Genomic DNA, 25,443 nt, shown 5'->3' with positions numbered 1-25,443 from the left:
TCTGTCTGCTTGTGTTTGTTTGTGTTTGTTTCTGCTTGTCTGAAAAAAAAGAAAGAAAGAAAACAGACCAAATAAACTGAAAGTATCGGCACTGTAATGATAATTTTGGCTCGCTGGGAAGCTGACGGAACTCCGCGGCAGGCTTCCTGGCTTCGGGTTACTTTGTGGCGCCTCTGCCTCCTGTCTGAAACCAGCAGCTCCGCTGAGCTCCGTTGTCTCTGCCACAAAACACAGGAAAGCAAGCCATGGAGTTACAGACGAGGCTTCCCGGCTTCAGTGTGCTTTGTGGTGCCTCTGCATCCTGTCTGATACTGCCATTCTCACCCAAGTGCACTCTTTTGTAGGCACTGAAAATTTCATGGGAATTGGTACTCTGTAGCACAAACATAATTAAGTCGGTACCCTTGAAAGTATCAAGTTCAGTACCCAACCTTGTTGTTTCAATTTTTTTTCTCTCCCCTTAATTTTACTTGAAAGTCTATTACATATGCATACACACTTGATTTAGGATAAAGTAAAAACACACAGGCCCTGTCAGTTATTTTCAATCTATGCATGCTGTATATAAATAAAATGATAAGACCAACTGCTAGTTTATATTAAAGAAGAAAATCATGAGTGTCGTGCCAGAGCATGTTTTAAGCTGAAGTTGATCAAGTTAGAATCTGTGAAGCAGCCCTGTGCGTGGTCTGCAGCGCCTATAGCCCCTCTCTGTCTTTCTTTCTATGTCGATTACACCAATAGGAGACATAATATGTTACTGCATTCTCTCCAACTGTCCAAATCCATTTTCTGTATATTTGACACACACATACATCCATACGAAAGCCTGCATATCGTGCTGTAGTCTGCACTTTGTCCATACATTGGCTGGTAAGCATGCTCACATCAGCGTAGGTTTGTCAGCGCTTATTGAGCCTGTGGCCACCAAACAGCCACAATACATTAATTTCCTCTCAACCTAGAAAGAGTGGGATTTCTGTTTAACAAATTTATATAATCATGACAGCAGATTATTCTTTATGTTTTGATCCCTTTAACACCCTCTGTAAACCTTCCTATTTGGGTGCTGTTTTCTACCATTCTCTGCATGTGCATTATTATGTGCATACATGTTTTCCCGCCATCCTGTCACATTCTTCATCTCTCTGTCACTTAAATAGATTCGTACTTCAGCCATCACCTCATGCTATACTCACACATTGACCACACACTGGCTAATAAGCACACACACATCAGTGTTGGTTAATCAACTCTCTCAGACCCTATGGCGCGTAAAGAGACACACTATATTCATCTCTGCATTTGCTCTGTCCACTCAAAGTCTATATCACTCATGTAAACACGTTAGTGACATGCTGTAATCATTCTGCAACCTCCACAGTAGAGGGTACTCAAGCTACGATGCATAGGTACTGTAAAGGTTGAGTTAAAGATGCATAGCGCTTAACCTCAACATGGCACCACTTAAGCAGTGTAGTTATATTCTGTTGCCACCTGTAGACTGTGATGGCTTTAAATCCCTAATAAAAGTGATCAAGCTGTTTGGATGCATTTGCATTTGCATTTGCATTTGCAAGATTAATGCAATGTGTGCCATACTCTCATTGAAGTGAAAAGTGCAGTGGAAAAAGATTTATTTTTTAGAGTAGGATTAATAATCCAATGTATGTTTTAAAATACAGATCGAAGCTTGTTACATGTTTTGGGTTCATAGTAATTTCTTCACATAGTTATGATGCATTGTGATATTGCATCCTGGCTGGCAACATCAGAATTCAGGGTTAGTTTTGGGATGTCTTTACTTTTATGGTAGAGTAGGACAGACTCATTGACAGGAGTGTAGAATGTGAGTGACAGTTGTCTAAAGATATTGAACTACGCTTTATATGATATGTGAAATAATACCTTTGCTCAACTCTTAACTCAACATGATTTATATAGCACCACACAATAGATCCAAAGGACAGAGGAAAAACTTAATTAAGAAAAGGAGACAAAACCAAAGAAAAATGTAAAATAAAGTAATGAAAAAAGTGTTATGAGAGAAATTAAAGCAAGTCTAATGTGGGAAAAATGTGCATATCAAGTGGTTATGTGATGCTTCGTATGATATCTAATTAATTAGTGCGCCAGGAATGGCATTGTTACATTCTGTACCTAAATTAAAGTTAGATACTTAATGTGAAGTTACATAGCTCAGTTTAAGGCAAGTATGGTTACGTAGGTTAGGTTTAAGAAAAAGAAACATGGCGACAACATAAATAAAATAACTCAAAGTTCACGTGGCTTCCAGCTGCTCCGAAAACCGGTCTCCTGGGGTTAAGTCCTGAGTTTGTTTGACCCATCCACCACCTCCACCTCCACCATACACTCTTTATACTACTTCTTTCTTTACTTACATCAGCATATGGTCATGTGATCACAACCTTCCTAATGGGTCTGACATGAATTACTCGCCTATTATTGTGTGTGTAATATATAAATTGTGCTGCATTACTTTTTATGGTTATACGTAAGAACAAATGACAGAAGCCTGGTCAAAGGGAGATGGAAGATGGTTGAGACTTCATATTGAATGAAGGAGCTTTCGCGTATTTGGTACATGGCACCGGCGTCCATACAACATGTGGCTAAACTTGCTAGAATGGCCAGAATGCCTTTTGGGTGACTTAACTTTCAGTATACATACATATTTTTTGTCACCTCAAGTTCGCCGTCTCCCTATAGGGAACTATATTCTGTGGATTTCATGCTTCCCTTGCTGTGTGACCTTTCATATACACATGATCTGTACTGTCAGCACTTTCCAACCCAGTGTTCTTTCCATGCTGCATTGTGTCTATAGCAGTAATAGCCCAAGGCTTTGCAAAGTTAACTCTCCTAGTACTTTTCTTTCTGCACTCTTGTCCCTATAGGAATTTAACATTTCATCGCTGCCCCTTTCTTGCATCAAGATCTGTCAGCATTTTCTCATTCCGTCTCCTCTTTTTGTCCCATATAGCCAAACCATCCACAGAGCGACTATGTACCATGATGTCCGAATTCCTACTACTTTTCCAACTATATCTCTTATTTTTCCCTGGAGTGAATAGAGCATGTTTACTTGTTCACATATTTGTTTCACTTTTTTTTGACTTTTTTTTTTTTTTTTGTGCTACCACACTTAAGTGTGAATCTTCCCATGCTATACTAACCAGAAATTGTTGTTAGTGAGGGATAAAAAGATAGTAGTGGTCTGGTATCTTGGATTTGGACATACCTTTGAGCTCATGTTTTATCTGCTCTGGCAAATGCGTCTGGCCCCCCTCCCAGTCAGACAGATTTCCAGCCAACCCGAGTTGGGCCAGTCACAACCATTTTTCTGATATAGGGAGTGTTTTAAAATGATGACTTACATCTTTATGCAAAATATATGATAATGTAGTTTTTAACTTGTGCACCCTGTTGAGGCATTTTCGAAAACAACCAAGATGGCTGCATCTGTTGAAGTAGTATGTTCAAGCTCTAATGAAATAAGTGGCGCCAGTCGTCCAGATGTATTAATGCTATACTATCACACCTTATCTCTTCATGCTGTACTCTCTGCTTTTGTCCATTGCTCAGCACTATGTCACATGTTTCATTGCCCTGATAGGTTGTAGGTCTATTCAGGTTGTGTCCAGAGGCATTTTGGTTACTAGCACCCCTTGGAAACTAAATATCAACTGAGCGGTTTTAGGCTAAATCACATTTGTGATTTGATCTGGCAATGTCAGGCAACTGGTGTACCAATGTTCACTGACACATGTTTTAGTCACAACCATGTTCTAATTCAAACAATAAGAAATCAGACAATATGAAATCTTATTTAGTGTTTAAGGAAGAAACTCAAAAGCAATAATAAAAGCACAATAAAAGTAATTTTTTAGATGTTCTTAAAAGGTATTTACAATGATCTTATCTTCACATCCTGAAAGGGCTTGTATGTTCCTGGTCACTTTATTGCAGTTTTGTCTGTATGAAAGCTAAATACAACACTTTCTCATGTCTTTCCCCTCCTGCATCGAAGACTTTCCTGTCACTCACCTGTGCTTAATGTCAAATAAAGCAAAAGTACAAAAGGAGACAAGAAGAAATCAAATGCATAAAGAAAATCAAATCCACCTTATTTTCCGTCCTTTCTATATGTCCTTGGTTTTTCTGTTGTTTTCTTGTCCTTGGGTACCTGAGCGAGTCTGAGAGAAAAAGCAACAGAGTACTTGATAGTCCATCATTGCTCCACTTCAGAATGTCCCATCAGTGGGACAGATGAAAAGGACGCAAGCACACAGAGCCATGCACACGTGCACACACACGCACACACACATGCACACACACACACACACACACACGCACACATAAATACGCACTGACACAGAATTCTTAGCCCATGAAGACAATCAGAAATGTAGAGTGTCCAGGAGCAAACACTCACAGAACACTTAAACTCCCTGACAGTGCAGCGAGAGAAAGGGAATGGTATGTGGTATACATTAATAGTCAATAAGGGCTTCCTTGACATTAGTTGACATGAACTGAACTCATTTTAGTTCTTGTTCAGCTGAGAAGAATGTTACAGTAATGTTAAAGATGGGAAATGCAACAAGTAAACAGAGCAAACCTATTTAGAAACCCATGTTCTTATTTGTGCAGTTTACCTGTACAGTAAAGCTTTACAGGGTGCTATTTAGATTTAAAAAATGTTTTGCATGATAGACATGTATATTAAGTAGCCAGTTTCATATGAGCTGTTGCTAATTGTTAATTCCTTGAGTAACTTGATATTAAGACACAAAATTAAATTCTGGTGTTTGGTTTGTTTGCCTCTTGTAGTATGTTGTCTGCACTTGACCTGAGCTTGTTATAAGGGGAGGGAAACCCCACTTACCACTTTCCAACCATGAGTGTTTTTTTTTTTGTAGATCTCCTCTCTATTTACTAACGTCACTTCAGTTTTAAGAGTTGATCTGAGACCTTAATTAGCCAGTGAAAAATAAAGCGCGTCAGATTTAGTGGGCTACAGTTATTTAATTTTTCAGATACATACTAAATCAATAGTCAAGATATCTAATATAATGGGACTCTGATTGGGATGAGGGCTGAAAAAAATCAAGGACATTTATACATTTTTAGGCTAACTTAACTTTTGGTTGAGCTTAGGTTATAGTTAAGTTACTTTTCACCATGATATTTAAATATCACATTACTTGTTTGTTAGAAATTCTACCACCTTTTACACTCAGAAAAGCAGCTGTAATCTGTTACATTGACAGACTGCAGCTTTCTTCTCCCTCTCTTCCCCTTTTGGCATCACACACACAATTCTCTGGGTCTTATCAGTTTTACAGCCAAATTTCCAATCACTTTTATCACCTTTATACTTGGATTTGCACATTTGCTAAAAGTAAGAAAAAGGGAAGCAAGGAGACGGAGATAGTGCATGCATCAAAGGTCATGAGCCGGCTTTTAACCCAATCAGGCATTAGGAGTACATGATCCTCGCCTTATCCCACAGAGCCACCAGGATGGCCTTGCAGCTCATGTTTTTTTCTCCCTTATCAAAACACATACATACATTTCTCTCATTCTAATAGGAGGACTGGAGGGCTAGCCTTGAACAGCAATCAGGCGCATTCACGAGATAGGCCTTCCTATGCATGTATGATTTGTTGTGTCTTCAGGTGTGGCCTCCAGTGATAATCATAATCATACTGCTATTGCCAAGGCATTAGTTTCAGCTGCAATTATAGATTAATGTGGATGTATACATGTGTGCATTACACATGCATTTTCTTATGCTCTCTTCCTCTCTCTCTCTCTCTCTCTTACTCACACATACGCACATGAATTACACACACCAAGGCCTCCAGGCCCAAAGGGACATAACGGACAATCAGCCTGACAATCACAGCTGAGCTCTGATTGATGCTGCAGTTGCCAACACACACAAATTCAGACACACAGACGCTGTAATGCCAAGGGCTTGATCTCTCCACCCCCCGACCCCCACCACACACACACACACACACACACACACACACACACACACACACACACACACACACACACAGACAAGCATCTCAGTTAATGAATAAATGAAAGCATAAAAATGTATTTACAATTTACAATAACTGTGGCTATGTGTGATATGATAACAAATTTAACCATTCCAGTGGAGGAAAGAAATACATCACCAGTGCTTAACAGTATAGAGCCTGGCATCAGAAGAAAAACTAGTTTAGGCCAAAGGGCATTAGTTACATGTTCTGTCAGAAGGCAAGATCTGCACTATGTCCAGCGCAATCAGCAGAAAAACATATTGGCATTTAACGTTTCTGAAAACCACAGATATGTTCCATTTGCATATTATTATGTAGTGAATACTTTGAAACTTCACATTTCAACAATGCTGTGGTTAGGTATAAGCACAAAAACAACGAAAAACCAATGGAAAAACAAAGCCGGATCGCTACAATCACACACTATTCGAGCCTAAAAATCAGCTTGAAACACACTGAAAGTTTGCTACAAAACACCCACAATTGGAGTCTATATAACATGAGATGTTAAAACACAGAAGGGTTGTTATAAAACACCTAGGATTAGAACCTAAAAAACTGACTGAAAAAAAACTAATAGCTCCCTACAAAACACACATTTGAAGCCTAAAAAGCTGAAAATTGACTCTCTGAAACACAAATGGTGTTGTTGTTTGTTGTGGTTTGGTTGTCAATGGTCTGCACTCTGCAGCTAAGCAGATGTCTTGCTAGGTTACACGCCATGTACTCCACCAAAGTCAGGTCATATATTATGTCACTTAAGAAGTATAAATACGACATGTATAAAAAAAGCAAATATAACATATTTGTAGTTTTCAGAAAGTTATAATGCCAACAATTTCTTCCATAATGAAAGGTAACACACATACATTTTTTTGTTTCTGTCCTTTTTTTTCTTTTTCTTTTTTTTTTTTTTTTGGCCAGGCAGGGTGATATTGCATTTAGGTTGTGTGCATTCACAATATCAAGTATTTTTCTAGTTAATGTGTTTTACTCAGTTTACTTATAGTAACTGATGCAGGAGAACTTGAAATAATGACGAACATCATATGAATATGATTGAATATTGCACTCTGTTTACATTTTGCAAAGTTCCACCTACAGATTTAATGTAGAACTCCTTAGTTAGATTCTGTCAAAATATTTTCTCCATGACACTTTACAATTTTTGCTTTAAGTGATCATTTTGTACATGATCAAATAAATGTATATTTCTCTTTTGTGTGATAATGTCTCCATCTGTGTGTGTCATGTATTTTAGTAACTGATGCTTCAGAGGCTTTCATTCTGTGTTTTCTGCTATTTCTCTATTTTGATGTGGCTCATTCCAGCATCTGAGATACTTAACAGCCTACAGGCTACTGTTACATGCTTGTGTGTGTTGTGTTTGTGTGTAATAGAGACATGTATCTATCTCCTTTGACAAACTAGATCGTCACACTGGTGCCAGAATAGACTGTGTTTTTCCATAGGATAGCTGAAATTAATGATGCAATCAAGTGTGTATGTGTCTGATTTTGCGTAACTGTGCAGACGCACTATAGGTCGCGTATTCATAGATTCAGAATCTGTGTATTGTCAAGCAGGACCAGAGCACATTGCTATAACGATCTCCATGCTGCAAAAATGAAAACATAAATCAGCTGTAGGTAACAACTCCTGATTCTGTGATACAGCCTCTGCTCACTCACATCATGTCCCCTTCCCTCTCTTTTCTTTATGTACTCTTTTTGTTAAACTCTGTCTTTTCATTGCAGCTGTAGTGTCTCAACAGTTTTATACATTTTTAAAGAAACACTTCATAATTCAAAGTTATAAACTGTTAGGTTTAGTGACTTTTTTGGAAAAATCAAATGCAGTGCTGATAAAAAAGAAAAGATGGATAACAAATAATGGATCGATAACATGCTGAAAACCAGTTGCGTTTTCCCTTGTACATGTCTAGAAGTGCCCTGAGAATGTTTTCGAATTGGTTATCAGAGCTGCCACTGGAGACCAAACCTGTACCAACACTGAAAAAGACTTGTGTAAACAAATGTTGAGACACCTCTGCTATCCCACTGCTGCTGCGGCGTGTCCTACGCTAACCTTCGCATGCTTGCCATTCTTTCTTCCACTCCATGAAACTTCTTGAAAGTCCTTGTATAACAGAGCAAGTTCTGTGACCTCAGCATACACAAAAACAAAACTGAATGTGTAGTTCGATCTGAGGATAGACAGAGCACCATTCTCTATTCTTGGAAACCCTGTTTTGTAGGTACAAGCTTTTTCCAGGAATGCTTGTAAGGCTAACACAAAACGTTGTTTGCGGTGTTTGTTTACTGTCTCACAAGTGAAGTGAATTGTTTCATATTTTAACTCCCATTTCTCTCTTTCTATGCTGTAGTTCTTCTGTGTACTTGGTTACTAGCCTTTCCTTGCTAAATAGATCTTTCTCGTTCATACACTTGCATTTCTCCTGTTTATCTTCATGCTCTTTCTGTCTCGGAATCAGTGGCTTATCCTTATTTAAGTTTAACCATTTATGGTTTTATTTTGTTTGCTTGTGCATGTGTGTGAGGTGAGTGTGTGTGAGGCATAGCTTGGTAAGCTTTGGGGAGGCTGGAGAAGGCCTGGAGGGGGTTTGTGGATTTGATGCAGGTGCACAGTGCTCTGTCCTGGCAGAAACCTCCCACATTTCGCCAGCCCTCTTCAGAGAGTGAGAGAGAAAGAGGGCGGGGGTGGCGTCATGAGCCAAGAAAGCATTAGAGGTCTGGTGTATAGCCTCAAGACACATGCACACACACACAGAGACCTAGCAAGTCTTCAGCCCAATGTGTATTGAGAGAGGTGTATCAGGGTAATTGTTATTAAACTAGCCTAAAGAGATGTTCAGTATAGTGGTGTGATGGGGTCTATGTCTGTAGGTGTGTAGCTGTTATCTTGTTGCTGTGTGTGTGTGTGTGTGTGTGTGTGTGTGTGTGTGTGTGTGTGTGTGTGTGTGTGTGTGTGTGTGTGTGCGTGCGTGCGTGCGTGCGTGCGTGTGTGATGTGGTTAAATTTGTTGGTTCAGTTTGTGCTTTTATCATGCTAATAAAGTTAGAATTTTGGCTGCCTTGCCTAATATATTTTCTTCCTTTTGGCTTTGCTCTCTCTCGCTCTCTCTCTATCTATCTATCTATCTATCTATCTATCTATCTATTTATCTATCTATCTATCTATTTATCTATCTATCTATCTATCTATCTTGCTATCTATCTCTTTATCTTGCTCTCTCTGTCTGTCTCTCACACACACACACACACACACACACACACACACACACACACAATCAGACCCAAACCAGGATTGAGGCTGAATTAAAGCCAAAGCACATATTGTCCCTTATTTATCTTCTTCTGTCACTCCATCATGCATCTTGTCTCTGGTCATCATTTAGCTATTCCAAATCTCCCACACACAAACTTTATTTTCATGGACTCTCTCTTTCCTGAAAGAGTCAGAATTCTGTTATATTACACTGTTACTCTCTCTGTTCCCAACTTCTTAAAACAGTCAAGGATGTAATATTCACACTGACTATAGCGTGTCATTGGTTTATAGCTATTGATTGAGTGCTTTCAAGTTCCATTAAGTAGCAAACTGGTATGACAGTTGTTTTCCCTTGAGCTGAGACTGCATGGCTCTTATATACTCACAGATGGTGAGAAAATAATGAGATTTAATTAAGTCTTTTAATGATATTTAATTCAGAACTTGTGGAAGATCATGAAAAATATTGATCTCTCTTTCACTATTGTATAAAATAATCATCTCGGCTGCTGATGAATTCTTCCAGTCTCAGGTAGTAGTTGAAGCATGACAATACAACTCCTGAGATATTTCATGTCTGTGCCCACCAATTCTTAAAAGCCTGATAAAATAACACTGGCGGCAATAATGTAAATGCTACTTGTATATTTCACTGGAGTCTCCCGGTAAGGTCAGGAATTTATGTAATAATATATAAGTGACTTCATGTGGTGTGAAAGCGGCTGGAGAGCATTGTGTTGATTTGTCCTAGGTTAAGAGGGTTTTTATTGTTTTGTTTTGTTTTTATAAGTGTACTCTGACAAAAAAAAGAAACTGCCATAGTTTTGGTTTGACACTGGTGTTTGTGTTATGTCTTTTCACAAACTTGTATATTCACTTGGAGATACACAGTATTTATGTGCTAATGTATAAGAGTACTTGGTTTCAGGTAGGTGGATGGATTCTTGCTGTATAAACATAAAAATCAGTTGTTAATATGCTTTTTCTCTGAATCCATCAAACACACCGACTGTGCTATTTGAGGTGTTGGCATAAGGATGCCATGTGCCTTTCAGAGAGTACTTAATGACTCTGTAGTCCGCCTGTCTAACTGGCAGGAGTGTTTGTTCAAGGTCTCTTCTGAAGTAAGACCTTGCAATGTTCCTTTTTTTTCAGTGCTAGCGGTCTGCAAGCTCTGAAATTTCTTTTGTTTTTCAATCATGCTTTTTATTGAGAATAAACATTTCTACAGCAACCTAAACCATAACAAATAGAGTTACATATTCTTATGATAACAAATGACAAGATGTAAAAGTATATTGAAGAACAAATTATTCATATACAAGAATGAAAGTAAAGTAAAAAATTGACTTAATGAATAAAAAAGATATATTCAAACAACAGGTTCTCAGCACCAACATATATTGATGTGAATATACAGTTGATTTCAACTGTGTAAAGAGTCCTTGGGTATCGTGAAAGGAGCTATATAAATCTAAGATATTATCATTATTATTATTATTATTATTATTATTTATTATTATTATTATTATTATTATTATTATTATTTATTATTATTATTAGATAAAATTTACATTCTCTGTGTAAAAGGCCACTTAAGGCACACTTATCTTAAAATGTACATGAAAAAGTATGAAATAAAAAAAAATTTAAAAAAAAATGAATGGGAAAAAAAAAAATAAATCAACAATATACATAAGAAAAAAGAAAATATATAGTAGATATTAGATTAAATATTATAAAAATCAATAAAAAGGTAATAACAGTTGCAACAAAACTATTTAGAAGAATTTTCTTTACTTTCAACCATTATCCTAAACATATATTACCTGAACACTGAAATTTCTAACCCATAATTTCTCAAATCAGAGTCTTTTTTAAAAGTTTTTCCTTCTGTAATTCACCCTTGTGTAATCAAAATGTCCAATGCCACATGTACTCCTAATAACAGTCATTTGTATTTTATCAGACCTTCAAGTGGTCACTACCAACAGTTCAAATATTATTACTAATCTGACATCATAGATTGTTGGAGCCAGTTTTATCAAATTGTAAAGCCAGCGGCAGGGATTGACGTGGCTTTCCTTTCTTTAGTGCAGCTAGATATATAGTGAGTCAGTCTTCTGGCTGCCAAAGTGCCCATTTCCACAGATGTATTAGAATGTAAATCATAATGCTCCTGCAAGGCTGAAAGTATTGGACAAAAAGATATTCGAGCATTGTAAAAGACATGTAAGTGCAGGGCATAAACAGACAGATAAGGAGTGAAATTTTGGACTCTTAAAGTACCTTCAGCTGCTACAGATGGCTGAATTTGAAAAATACGAAACTAGGCATGCATGTGTGTAAAATGAGTGATCTAGACAGCTTCATAGAAGCCAATGATTTTCAAGCTTCTTAGAGATAATTCTGGCTTTTAAAAAAGTTGATGAAGTCATTTTTTTAAGTTCTCATTTCCTATTTGCATCAATATCTTCTTTTTCATTTTTCTTAACCTTTCTTACTTTGATCTGTCCATTCTGTCATCCTACCAATTTCTACTTTGCTCTGTCTTCTCTCTTGTGTTGTTAGTGTATTACTCTGTTTAAAGTATTTATGTCCAGGCCTTGTTCCAAACTGTTCATTTGTATAACTTTGATCTGTGTTGATTTTACATTCGTCCCCACAAACATTTAACCAAAGCCACCCTTAATCCCCTCAGTCTTTGTGGCAAACACTGAAAAGTTTGAGTCTCTTTTACTTTGGTTTTGACTTTGAGGGTAAAACAAAATACCCAAACCAACAGGGGTGTTTTTTTCTTCCTCTTTCAAGAAGCTTATTCAAAGAGAACCTCCACAAGATCAGAGCATCTCTCTTTAGCCCTGTTAAAACACTCCCCGCAACGATTGTTTAGCAGGCAACAAAACAAAATCTCTCTCTACACGGGGCTACAGAAGTGTGTGTGTGTGTGTGTGTGTGTGTGTGTGTGTGTGTGCGCCCGTGCACTGGTGATTATATGTTGGTTATACTTTGATAAGGGTTGTGAGCAAGATTGCGTATCATGTTCCTCCATCCGTCTGAGTGTGTCCGTGCATGTTTGTGTGATTCAGTGAAAGTGTGTGTATAGCAATGATAGTTGTGGATAATGACTTCAAGAAATAGATAAAGAAATAAAAATTAGTGCTTCAGAGTAATATAGAATGATGCATATATGTACAGTGAGTGGGAAAACAGAATTGAGCTTTGCTGATGCATAAGCCAGCCTGCAAGCCACTGCTTGACAGTTGGGGGTACAGTTCACACACGGCTGTGTATTGGTCAAACACTGTGGTAAATTGTACTAATGATGAAAAACTGAACATCAGCTGGAGGGAAAAGTTTTTCTGTAGCAAACAACATCATTCAGTAGAATACAGTCCACACGAATAAAAGCACTTTGATGTAGATTGGCAAAAATAGTCACAAAAGATAGGACTCTGTTTCAGCACCCAATGCAGGCGGCAATCCTCTGGGGTCAAAAATGACCCCGCCTGGTTTGACTGTTATTTAAAGCATATTGTATAAATTGTCAATCAATTCTGTTACACTTTTAGTGTACTTACTTCAGTCCAACCCATAACCACACATTTTTCTCTTCGTTTTGGAATTTAGGGCCAATAGACCTTGTTTACATAAGTATAAAAAAAAACATATTTTGACAGCAAAAGATTTCATTTGGGGTCAGAATGACCCCAGGACAACACAAGAGCTAAGTTTCTTTAGAAATCATGGTTAGGACAGATATCTTGTAATGTAAGGACCAAGCGGCATCCTCCAGAGCTTAAAAAATGAAACCAATGCAAAAGTGCCAAAAAGTTTATCAAATGGACGGTTTGGATTGTCACCAGAAGCGAGTCAATCCCATGTCAAAATGCCAAACTTAACAGCAGGAATAAACATGTATACAGCCTAGTACCAAAAAAAGGTGTGGGTCTCTATAGCAAATTTATTGACAACTGTACTGGGGTGAATTTTTATGCAACTCTTCTGTTTCATTGTTATTAAGGCTTAAAGTTAAGCATAATTAAAGATGGGACTGCTTTGAGTGAAGGACTGTCTGATGGCATGGCAACAGCTAAAATGCCAAACTTGGGCCAAACTTGATTCTGTAACATTTTATAATTTCTTTAGTGTTGTTTATACACTGCTCAAGAGTACTAAATGATCATCACCCAATGATTGTTGTTTTTTTAAGTCATGTTGTTTTTACACAGACTAATTAAATATGTGGCGATTACATCTTTATATCTTTGTCTTTATAAGGTCTAGGAAAGCCAAGTTTAAGTTTTCACTCTATGTATTCATGGACTCGTTACATAATTCACTTGATGTAATGACTCATTTGTCTTGGATCAAATGGGTAAATGTAAAAATGTTTATTGCATGTATTATACTTCATAGAATATCCCAGCCTTATGTGATAACTTAGGGTCGAGCTTCAAAAGGAGTAAGCATGCAATGCACTACATTTTCAGTACAGGTTAAGATCATGTAGCCTGAACTCATTGTAGGCGTATGCTGTGATCTTAACACTAACTGGGTTTAGTGTGTGTGTGCGTGTGTGTTTTATGTCTCCATCCTTGTTAAAGGACTACAGTCATGATGAATTGAATGTGACTTTTTTTCAAGTTACAAGTTAAGTTGGCACCACAGCAGGTGCATAATCAGCCCGGTTTTTCATCTTCATTTGTTGTTTGTTTCCTTTGACACTAACTATTAGCTTCTTATAATTAATCCCATGCAACAGTCAGGTTGCTTTTCAGTCTGTTCAGAAACATAATCCAGTTCTGTGATAATAAAAAAAAAGAAAAGAGGAGAAAGGGGGCCACAGATGCAGTGAGAGATTTGGATGCTGTTCGAGTGAATTGCTCCTTTATTTTTTGACGCAAATGAAAATGTTGAATACAATTCAAATCCACATCTCTCTCATTATCCTTGTTATGATGTGGATTAATTATCAATTAAACTCATGATCCCACAAATCTGTAGTGGATCTGCTGTGTATCACCGCATGTTATTCTCTGGATGGCGAACTAAATAAACGTCTCACTGTGCAAAGATATACACATGCACGCCTTGTTTGGTATTCTGTGATGTTTTTCAAAAGCTGGCGTAAATACAAATCTAAATGCAGACTCTCATATGCAGATATGCAAGCAAAGAGCAGCATGTACACTGCATACAAATACATACACACTGCTCATGGTGTGATGCACGGAGGTATGTGAAGCTTATGAACTTTTCATTTACTGAATTCACTCCATTCTCATGTAAATCATTGGTCTATGCTGGGGTGTGTTCATGCATGATCATCCTCTTATTTCGCAGTTCAATCAACATATTAGTATATACCTTAATCCCAGATCATTGCTCCTCGCTGGTTGTTTAGGGGTGGATTAGGTATTATTAAGGCAGGAAGATCCACACAAATTCACATCATACACATTTAACTCTCAGTTCATCCAGATCTCGTTGCTGGTGTACAGCGTAAAACTGAAAAATGAAAACCTCCAGAGGCTTTGGGAAGGTGGAGAGCTAAATAACTGATGCTGAGCAATCTTTTCATAGATTTTAAAGAAGCGCTGATCTACCTGTTTGCTACAGAACTAAATTAAAAGTATGAATCTCTGAAGATTTTGTTCTCCTTCAAAGTAATGGGGAAAATAAGAGCACCTTATATAGAAAATTTTGGGGGAAGTACCAGAAGTAAACAAATGACCATTACTGTGGTGGCATCTCCCTACAAGATGCATGTGTTTGAATGCAAGCTGTCCTGAAGTGTACAATATTCTACTTTTACCATTACCTTTTCTGCTAATTATGTTACGATATATAAGAGTTTGGGAAGATCGTGTGCAGTTCTTCGCAGTTCCAGCAGCAGTGGCAAAACAAACTGTTAAGCGCTAACTATCAGTGGTCTAAGACAGTTTCAAGGGGCTGTGGTGGTCTCACAGAACTCAGCAAACTAACTGTAGCCTTATTATATGATGTGAAATATCACGTTAGTTGCTCTGACAGCCTAATAACCACATGGTTGGTATTATAGACAGAACATATGCAATGGTGTTACGGTTTTAATGAGCATCCATGCTAACTAGTGACTCATTTTAATGCATTGTGGTTGTTCATAGTAACGGCATCTATTGTGCAAATTGACCCTTAACTGTCTTTACTCAGCCTAACAAAACCAGGGTGCAGGTTTGCAGTGGCACACTTTAAAAAGTAACTATACTGAGTTAACTACAAGATGTACTGCAGGCCACCAGATGGGCAAAGTGGTACCTTTTTATTGATCAAGTTTGTCGCCACCATTAGATAGATAGTTTATCTGTCCTTAAGAGAAAATTCGTTTTCACAGCAGATGCATACAATCACTGACAGTTAAGACAGACAGAATGCATTTCACAGTTACATAAGGCATACAAAGCTAATACACGAGACAAAGAAAATGAATTAGTATAAGACACACTACAGACTGAAATTCCGTAATAAAAAAGGGGGATTGCTTATAAAGAGCTTGTATGACGGTGGTCACAAAGCTCTTTCTGCACATGGGTAGTGTATGCCTACATCAAGAAGGAAGGGGGTTGAACTGTTGGTGAAGTGGATGATCTGGATCTTGGGTGGTATTTAGTGCTTTGAGGGTCAGGGGTACGGTGATAATTTGCCACTGTCCCTGGTCAAATCTGCTCACATCAGCCTTGCTGTTTTGTTATGTTTTGTTTTAATTCACTGGTATAATAATATCACGGGACAACAAATGACAAAGCAGCATTGTGAGTAATTAATTACATACATAAACACTGCATGCAATAGTCCACTGTCCACCTTCTCTTCCCCGCTTTCTGTCACACTCTTTTCAGACACACACACTATCACAATGATGCTGCAAAGATGCGAAAGTTGGGTCGGGTTGAAAGGTTGATTGCATCTCCCACTTTCGCATGTTTCAGTTTAGGCACTGTCATATCCAGTTAAAAAAGATAAATAGAACATTGAGAAGTACTGGTAATATTAATTCTACTTGAATCAATTTTATGTACATATTTATCTGCATTTTTTATCTACACCAGCCATTAGGAAAGGAAGAGCAACCACGGATATGACTAAAAGTCACACATAAACACAGTCACTGACAGCAGGCAGCAGCACACCCTAGTAATGACACTCACAGAGCTGGATACTTATAGAAATTGTGGTGATTAGTCAGCTGTTGATTTTTAACAGAATTGTAAAATGTTAACAGGCATGTTCTCTATGTTTTAGGTGTTTTCAAAAGCAAACATCCTTTTTTTCTTTGAATATACGGACAATGATGGAAATAGTCTTTATTCGTGTGCTTAGGATTTTAGGCTCACAGCTGAGACATCTGTCTTCAATCTGAAGGAGCGAACAAAAGGCCCGAATCAAATGTTCACCATCCAATAATAACGTTCAAAGGATATTTTTTTCCACCCTATTTTTTTGAAAATTGCTCTGTTTGCAGGAAACAGTGATTTATTTGGTCTCTTTTTAAGTCTGTCAGCATGCCTGTGCAGGTGCTGTCTGTGTGAGAACACACACACACACACACACATACTAAAATCAGTGTAAAAAAGAGAGAAGGAAGAGAGGGAGTTATAGGGGAAGGAATAGAGGTGTGAACAACAAAGAAAGTGCCCCAAGATAGGAATGAGGGATGGAAGCAAAAGGATAAGGACGAGAAGGAGGGAAGAAAAGACCACAGAAGATGAGTGTCTGCAAAAATGGAAACACCCTGAGCAATGTGTCAAAGCCACGACTTCTAAGGCTCTGACACACTGCTAAGGAAAATGATCAGTCAGCATAGTTTTACAGTACAGGCCTCATCACTGACTGAGTTAAAATGCACATACTGCCCACTGAGCCTACAGGACACTCTGTTCCCAACAGTTTCAACTATGTGTTGCTGATATATAAAACCGAGGTCGTCCATGCTCTGAATTGCAAGCCAGTATCTCAACTTTGTTGAGCATTGTCAGGGTTTTATAAGCCAGGATGTCATGGCATAATGGGCACTGTCTTCAGCTGACAATGTGCTAAATACACCCAAGATGAATTGTCCATCAATCAGGACCCCTTAGAAGATGCACTAGACCATTCTCGCACAAAATATTGACTCGATCCTTTCACAGCAATGTAAAATGAAATGTAGATCAAACCATGATGCCTCGTCAAAATGAATTGTCAAGATATTTGTCCATGGGGGACAAGTCAGAAAAGATATTTCTTTTTCTTTCTAAGTCAGTCCTTAGGTGGTTTTATTCATACCTGCTTTCAACAAACCCTCTATTCTCTTCTTTCTCCATCTTTGAGTCAACCACATTCTTCCAAAAAAAAAAAAAAAAAATGCTTTCTGTTATTGTCCCATTCAAAATGTCTTGATTGGGAGACTTTGCTGTAGTATTTGATTTTCTGATTTCCTGAATAGCATGTTTTCCCTTTGAATTTTAGTTGTATCCTGTATAGCCTTGTATTTTATTTTTTTCTACCTTTTTTTTATTCAGTTTTCTCTTTTGTAAGGGCCTGAGTTTAATAGTACTCACTTTCCTCTCAGCCAAAGCTCTAAACTGAAGTGGCTCAGGAACCTTGAGATTGTGATTAAATGGTGAACAGCACTGAACAGAAAACATGAAAAAAACACGAGAGTGCAAAACTTCAATTGAATTGGAATTTTGATGAATAGAAGTACATTGTATGACAGAGGTAGCTTCCTTGTGTTGAATTAAAACCAAAGCAGATACTCTTTCCTGATACAGGGTCTGTGTAAAATAAGCTGTAAACTCAAAGCCATTGCTTGCATATGTGCAGTAGGTACTCATTAATATCTATCACACATAATCTAAGATAAGCATTTCACAAGTGTTTTATGGCATCAGATTATTACATCAGTAGATGTGTGTCATACGATGATAAATAGAATGAAATCGGTTTCAATTGCAATGAAACAAGATACCTAAATGGTTTAGTTCTGTCACTTCTGCTAAAGTAAATAACTGTGATTTCTAACACTGTTAACGCAGTCAAGAATAGGAATATTTATGCCAAAATTTCACATCCTACAAGAGACACAAATATACACATAAGTACATACAAACCTCTCTTATCAATTGTTTTTACCGGATATGAACTCTCTCAGACTCAAAAGTACATTATCAGCAAGAAAAAAAAGGCACTGAAAACAACTAAAAACCACCTAGAAAGAGATGCAGAGATAGAAAAGAATGTAGTAGAGATGGAGAAGGTACTAAATGATTGCAAGGGATAGTAATTCTGTTGTGTTGCTTAGGTTATGGTCAGCACATAGCTGAGGACATGCACTCCCACACAGATGGCCACAGCAGTTGCACAAATGCTGCATGAAAGGCTTACATTTAATTGGTCAATAAACTTGCAAATGTTTGATTATTTGTCTTACTTTTTTTTTCTCTCTGTTGCTCTCACTCTGTGTAGGTCGGGGAGAGGCAACATGTTTTGGTGACAGAGGAGTCATTTGATGCCCAATACTATGTGGCTCATAACAAGTTCTACGAACAGGTAAGATCAATGTCAAAATGTTTTAACAAATGATTAATGAATCAGGCCCATACTCATTAGAGCATATGTAGCTCTCACCAGCACATTTTCCTTGTGTGGGTAAATAGTACTTTCACCAAAAAAAAAACAACAACTAACTAGCTTTTTTCCTAAAGCAATTTTAAATACAGTGAAATCTGCTTAGAATTATAAAAAAAAAGCTTGGGACAGAATAATTTATGTACAAATCCTGTTAAAATAGTGAGCTTATAGTAATCAATATCTGCTTACAGTGTTTATTTTGAGTGTTTTTATTCATTATGTCACGTTGAAAGAAAAGTTTTATTAAATGAAAAACGAGCCAACGAGATGCAGCAGCAAAACTTGGTTTTGCTCATCTTACATTGTGTAGTCGGCCATGGCTACTAGTAGTAATGACAGGTAGAAAAACAAATGTGCACAAGATAAGTACCTATTGTCGAAGCCACCCTAAGTCAGGTGGATTGTAATTGAGACTTACAATAATCATCCACTTACAGTGATCAATTTGATCACTGTGATCCAGACAGGTATGATCAATATGAGGGTTTCATTGCATACTAAATATTAATGCAACATATTTTAAAAAAAATACCAAAGTACTGGTAGTGTATCAGTTGTTTACTAGTATTTTTATTATGTGTTATCAAACATTTGATGATCAGACTTATAATCAAGCTTAGTTTTACTAACTGATGTGGTTATCGACATCTGCTGAGGAAACATTCAGCACTCTGGATGTTTGTTGACACTTTTGCATTGGATGAATCCTTAAATAGTTTAGTTGGCTTACAGACTCTGCTCACCATCAAAAACATACAGTGAAAAAGCAGTAAATTAATCTGTGTTTGATGAAAATGTTTCCGCATATAAAGCTAATCCAACATTCCCTCATTTTCACACTTAGTAAATCAGGTCAGAAGCTTTTGCTTTGCATGTCACAGAGTACTCACAGCAGGTGTCAGAAGCTTAAGCCTGTATTGATGAAAGTAGGTTAGCTATAACATCACACATACTCACAAACACACACACACACACACACCCTGCGGTGGTCATGAGACCATTTGGCGGCTGATAGCAGCAGTATTTTTGCTTTTTTTACTGTACTAACATTAAGGTCAGCCCTAAAGACATGAACATTCCACCCTACACACACACACACACACACACACACACACACACACACACACACACACACATCCACATGGCTTCAAAGACCCTCTCTCAACCTGTGAAAAATTCACTTTAAAACATCTTCAAATAAATCAATTTCCTCCTGCTTTAACCATCATCAGAAACATGTTTGAAGTTATGCTTTTTATTAGCAGGGAGGGCAGGGGATGGTAATAATTTTTCCTCCCTTCCACTTTCCTCTCCTACCCTCCTCTCCTCCTCCTTTGCACCTCCTTCTGCAGGCTATAAACTTAAGTTACAAGTGTCACTCGGTTCATGTGTGTGTTGTGAAGTGCACGCTCCTTCATGCATGTGTGCATTTCTGCATATGCAGCCATGTATGTCATGTGTGTCAGTTCACTGTACTCAAGAGGAAAGCACGCTGACATGTTTGATGTTCTTCCTCTCCCTTTTTTTTTTGGACATTAAGTATTTGGCATGTACTCCTAAATCACACTCTGACTTGAAAAAAGAACATGAAAACACTATGTACCAATATGTTCCTGAGTCTGTCCCCCCAAGGGATACACCCCCGTATCCTTTATCATGGATGTCTACATGTCTACATCCAAAGGACACACAGACACATAGAGTACATACATATGTTGTACGAGAGCTCTGACTCACATTGCAAGTTGTATGAGAATCTCCTGTCACAGGAGGTTATAAATATATATGTGTATTTATATATTTCTTTTTGATGCTATTTTATAATCATACTTAAAACTTAACTCATTGCATATTAGGGCTGCACGAATTGTATCCAAATTATTGCCAGACGACTGCTTCAGCTATGCAGAGTGGTGGAGCAACACTAGTCTAATAAACCTCATTCACATTTGCACAGATTCTGATCAGATGATGCCTCACAGAGATGGCTCTGTCTGAAAGGAAACAACATGGCACAAAATTGCACCCACAGACAGGATGTAATTTAATATATTGCCACTATATTGGAAATGCAATTTACACGTTTTTTCACTGTGTTTATCACACTAGTTGGTATCATGATGACATTTAAAAGAGAACAATGTTTTATGCAGAACTACATTCCTTTAATCTGGATAATAACATCCCAGAGATTTAATAAAAAGGAAGAATGCATAAACAGTAGAGAAAAGCGTCTTTCCCAGTGGACAAAAAAACATTAACACCAGCTATTATCTGGCTTTTGTATTTCTTTGGAAGAGGTACAGTCAGCATTTACTACTGGGAAAATGACTCTGCATTAGTCACGTATTTTTAATGGTTCCCCCTTCAATTGAAAAAAAGACACATGATGGACTTGCTAATTTTAGCGTCATTACTGGCACGATGCAATGACGGGCACCACAAAATACCATCCGTCTCCGTTCCAGCATCGTTAAAATCTAGTCTGCACTGAGATATAAAAAGAGAACAAACACTGTAACATTTTTCACTGGCCTCCATGCTGAATTCTACTGTTTACTGACCTGTTTTCAACCTGTGTCAAGCAAGACACACCACATTTTTTATTTTTTATTTTTTTATAAAGCAGAAAGGCATACTTGTCTTTTGCAGAGCCATGTACACAGCTCTGGTCTCCTGGCAGTGGAAAAGCTGTATTTAACAGTTGTTCCTGTGTTTTAAAAACCTGCATACATGTGCTAATTTTGGTAGAAAAGGGGTAAAAGACAAAAGCAAAACACAGAGCAGTTCAGTGGGGAGGTTAGGGTGGTTAAGGAAGAAAAATGGAGAAGTCAAAGATCAAGAAAGAAGTATTGTGAGTGAAAAAAAAGCAACTAAAGGAGGTGGAGAGGGGGTGGTTGCGTGGGTAGGTTGAGGGAAGTGGGGAATAAGGTAGAAAGAGGTGTGAGTCTGAACAAATGGCCTACTTTCACTTTTGCACCATCAGATGGATATCTATCCTGACGGGTATAATAGGCACCAAACCCACCTGTGTGTGTGAGTGCGTGTGCCTGTAGAGTGAGGAAGTAGCAAGGGGGTTTCCAATGAAATCGGACAAGCTCTTTCATCATTTAATCACCCTGTAATGGGCCTCAAATGACCCTCACCTACACACACACACACACACACACACACACACACACACACACACACACACAGCCAGCGCCACACCTGCCTAATCAACACACCTGCTGCTCGACACTCTGACCACTGTGAGGGTGTTTGTGCGTGTGTATGTGTGTGGCTGAGAGCAGAGAGGTAAAACAGCAGATCTGTGGGGGCCAGCCTGTTCTCCATCTCCTATCATATTCCACCAGCTGGATAAAGACTGACAGATTAACACTGAGCCAGGCTTTCTCCTGCCATCACAGCAGTAACACCCCCTCCACCAGTTCACATGCTATTCTCTGCCCAGTCAGTAGCTTAGTCCTGCAGAGTCGTGTAATGGTTAGACAGACCACCAGATGATCTGAGTCAGCATGCAGCCACCCTGCTGTAGTGTACTCAGGCAAGACATTGAATCCTCAGCAGCTCCAAGGTTGCTGTTCTGCTGTTGATCTTAGCCACTGATCTGCAGGCAGAAAGAGGCAAAAAGGTGTCCGGACTGCTGTGAATTATCACGTTATCCTTATTTTTAGATAATTCCACATCATCCTTAGAATTGTTTGATAAATCAATAACTGTTTCCCAAAGAAATGGTCAGTGTAGTTTCAGAGACCCTCTTTAGACCTTGAATTCAATGTGTTAGGTATCCTGATTGATATAAATATCAATATAAAATATTTAACCTGTCTACATATACACCTGCTTTTGACCTGTGTCTCTAGTGTCCACACTGAGATCCGACTGAGACCTGATCAATCATTCCAGCTCATAGTCTTTTTTTTTTTTTAAATGGACCTAGCTACCATGATGCAACCCGTTAGTTTGTGGACTCCTGTTTTGAAGTCTTCAGTTTGGCATTTTGGCCTCCACCACCTTATTATTGTTATTATTTATTTATTTCTGTTTAAATTATTATTATAACTAATGACTGAAAACCCAAGGACACTATCGGCAGACAGTGTGTTACCTGTCTGCCTTCAATTATATATAAACGTTTTATAAAAAATTCAACCCTGTACAGCTGTCGTGAATGTTGAATTAAGATACAGAGACCAAAACCATTTTTGTACCACGCTGTTGCCATTTTTATTTTTGTCTGTAAAGAAAAGGTTGCAAATACGTAAGGTGCACATTGTGATATTGTCTGCATTTTCAGAGAAAATACTGGCGTAAAATCAAGCAAATAATTAAAAAGATTTCTTTGCTGGTCCCTAATTAAACTTGTTACATACAACAAAGGCAATCAGGAAGATTTAGAAGGCAACAATGAGGATGAAACAGATCTACCTCAGTGTTAAGACAGTGGTTAACAGGAATACATAATGATGAGGGAGACAGCCCAGAGTGTTAGCATCAGATGAGAGAGAGACCAATGTAAGCCCTGCAGTTTCTGCATCAGGTGAGAGAAAGCCACTGCTGCCTTGCTGGTTTGGAACAGTCGCACATGTTTAGGTATTTCCACCCATGTAGCTGTTGTATGTGGACTGAAAACGCAGTTACTTTTACCTTCTTGGATGCATTAACACCTGTATTTTAATCTTGTCATGCACTGTCAGATTGCAATCCAATCCCCCAAAACACATTTTTAATGCAGTTTGCAAAGGGGTCCATGCATTTTTCGATAAATACTCAGCTGCCTTCATGTGTGCTCGTTCAGAAAGGATAACATAACTTTTCAAGTCATAAAGTGATCACTCACATACAGGGAGGCTTTTTCTTTCACGTGGGAAATAGAATAAAAAGCCTCACATTCTCACATTAGTTGTGATTACACTTTACAATGATTGCAGTTTTAAATCCCACCAATAATCACAACATCAATCATTCTATTAGTGTTAAGAAGAGTGATTGAATCTAAAAGTAGGAGCTGGGGAAGAGAAGTAAATCAGTCCTCTAAGCGAGCAGCATATATCATTGTCAATCTGTCAACTCTGTGGTTAGTCTGAAAATAGTTTTGAAATGAAAAGCATTTGCATATGATCTTTATTTACAGGGGTAAGTCATTAAGAACAAATTCCATTTCACACTAGGTCGTAATTACAACTCTTTGTTCTCCCTCCCTTCCCGCTGTGATCAGCCGAGATTTATAGTTGCCATGGTGAAATAATAAGACAAACCAGCAAATCCCAGTGGTTTATCTCACAGCTGTTGCCGTAGTTTTTGACCTTGAGGGCTTCCATAAATGGAACTGAAAACACTCAGCCCTGTGGTTTTTTTGTAAGCAGGCAGGGACTAGCTAAATAACAATGTAGGGGAGCATCGGGGAACACAGTTTTGAGCAGCGGTTAATTGAAAATGTAATCGACAGATGTGGTGAAATGTGCAGAGGGCTGGTTATTTGGTGGAATGGATGGTAATATGGATCTGCCTTTCTGGGTGAATGACAACAAGCTCCTGTATGCAGTATCCCACCACTAGTCACTCAAACACACTCACTGCTACAGTGAACAAAATCCTATATGTTAAATAATCTTTCAATTAGGTTCTTTGTTAGGATTTTACAGTTTTGTAGAGACATCAGCTATGATGTATCTCTCCTGGTTTGCAGGTGCTGGTGCCTAAAAGGGCTGAGTTCAAAGGGAAGATGATTGAGGTGGACATCTACGAGGCAGGAAAACACTTCCTGAAAGGCCATCCTGTAGAAGACAGTAAGCCTTTCACTCCCTCGATTGCTGCACCGCTTCAGAAAGGAGAGGTGTCTGGCCTGATGCAGGTAAACACACACAAATACACGCACACCTGTGTACTGATATAGTTAAATGCACACATCGGATCACTTTTTTCCCCCTAATTTAATGCTACAGCACAGTAAATCAAGGTATCATCATAATATATGTGGACAAAGAGATGAATGTATGTATGCGCAGTCATTACTTCAAGGCTGTACAGAGCATTAAGTATAGTAAACTGTACTGACCTAGTTTACACTTTGACATTTTTGTTTTTTTGTGGTTAAATTAAAGTTAAATAAAAGGATAAAATAAAAATTAAAGCTAATCAGATCAGATCGATGGATGAGAGGGGCAGCTGCTGCAGAGGCAAGTAAAAGTAGCCCAGCACATTTAGCGGTTAAGTTTCAGTTTTACTATGCTTGGCATTGTTCTGCTCTGTCTGTGCCCAGAGTACACTCTGAGAGTGTGGTTCAATGAATAACCGAAAGTGATATACATTCCAGCAGCGCTTCCAATAAAGTCGTGTAGCTCCAAGAAATGAAAAACATTGTGGCAGATGTTGTCTCGCTGTGTGAGGGAAATTCTCAAATTAAACGGGACCAG

General features: G+C 38.2%; 1 protein-coding gene across 1 annotated transcript in view; it reads left to right on the top strand.

Annotated features, from left to right (window-relative positions):
* The window catches only part of cdkal1 (CDK5 regulatory subunit associated protein 1-like 1), a 270,459-nt gene that overhangs the window by 229,725 nt on the left and 15,291 nt on the right, over positions 1-25,443 (top strand). The window contains exons 13-14 of the mRNA XM_042489706.1: positions 18,860-18,943; positions 24,717-24,881. Of these exons, the coding sequence (XP_042345640.1) occupies positions 18,860-18,943; positions 24,717-24,881 (249 nt within the window). The remainder of the gene's footprint in view (positions 1-18,859; positions 18,944-24,716; positions 24,882-25,443) is intronic.

Source organism: Plectropomus leopardus, chromosome 7 (genome assembly GCF_008729295.1).
Source record: "Plectropomus leopardus isolate mb chromosome 7, YSFRI_Pleo_2.0, whole genome shotgun sequence".
In the NCBI taxonomy this organism is placed as follows: domain Eukaryota; kingdom Metazoa; phylum Chordata; class Actinopteri; order Perciformes; family Serranidae; genus Plectropomus; species Plectropomus leopardus.
This window is presented reverse-complemented; position numbering and strand designations above follow the sequence as displayed.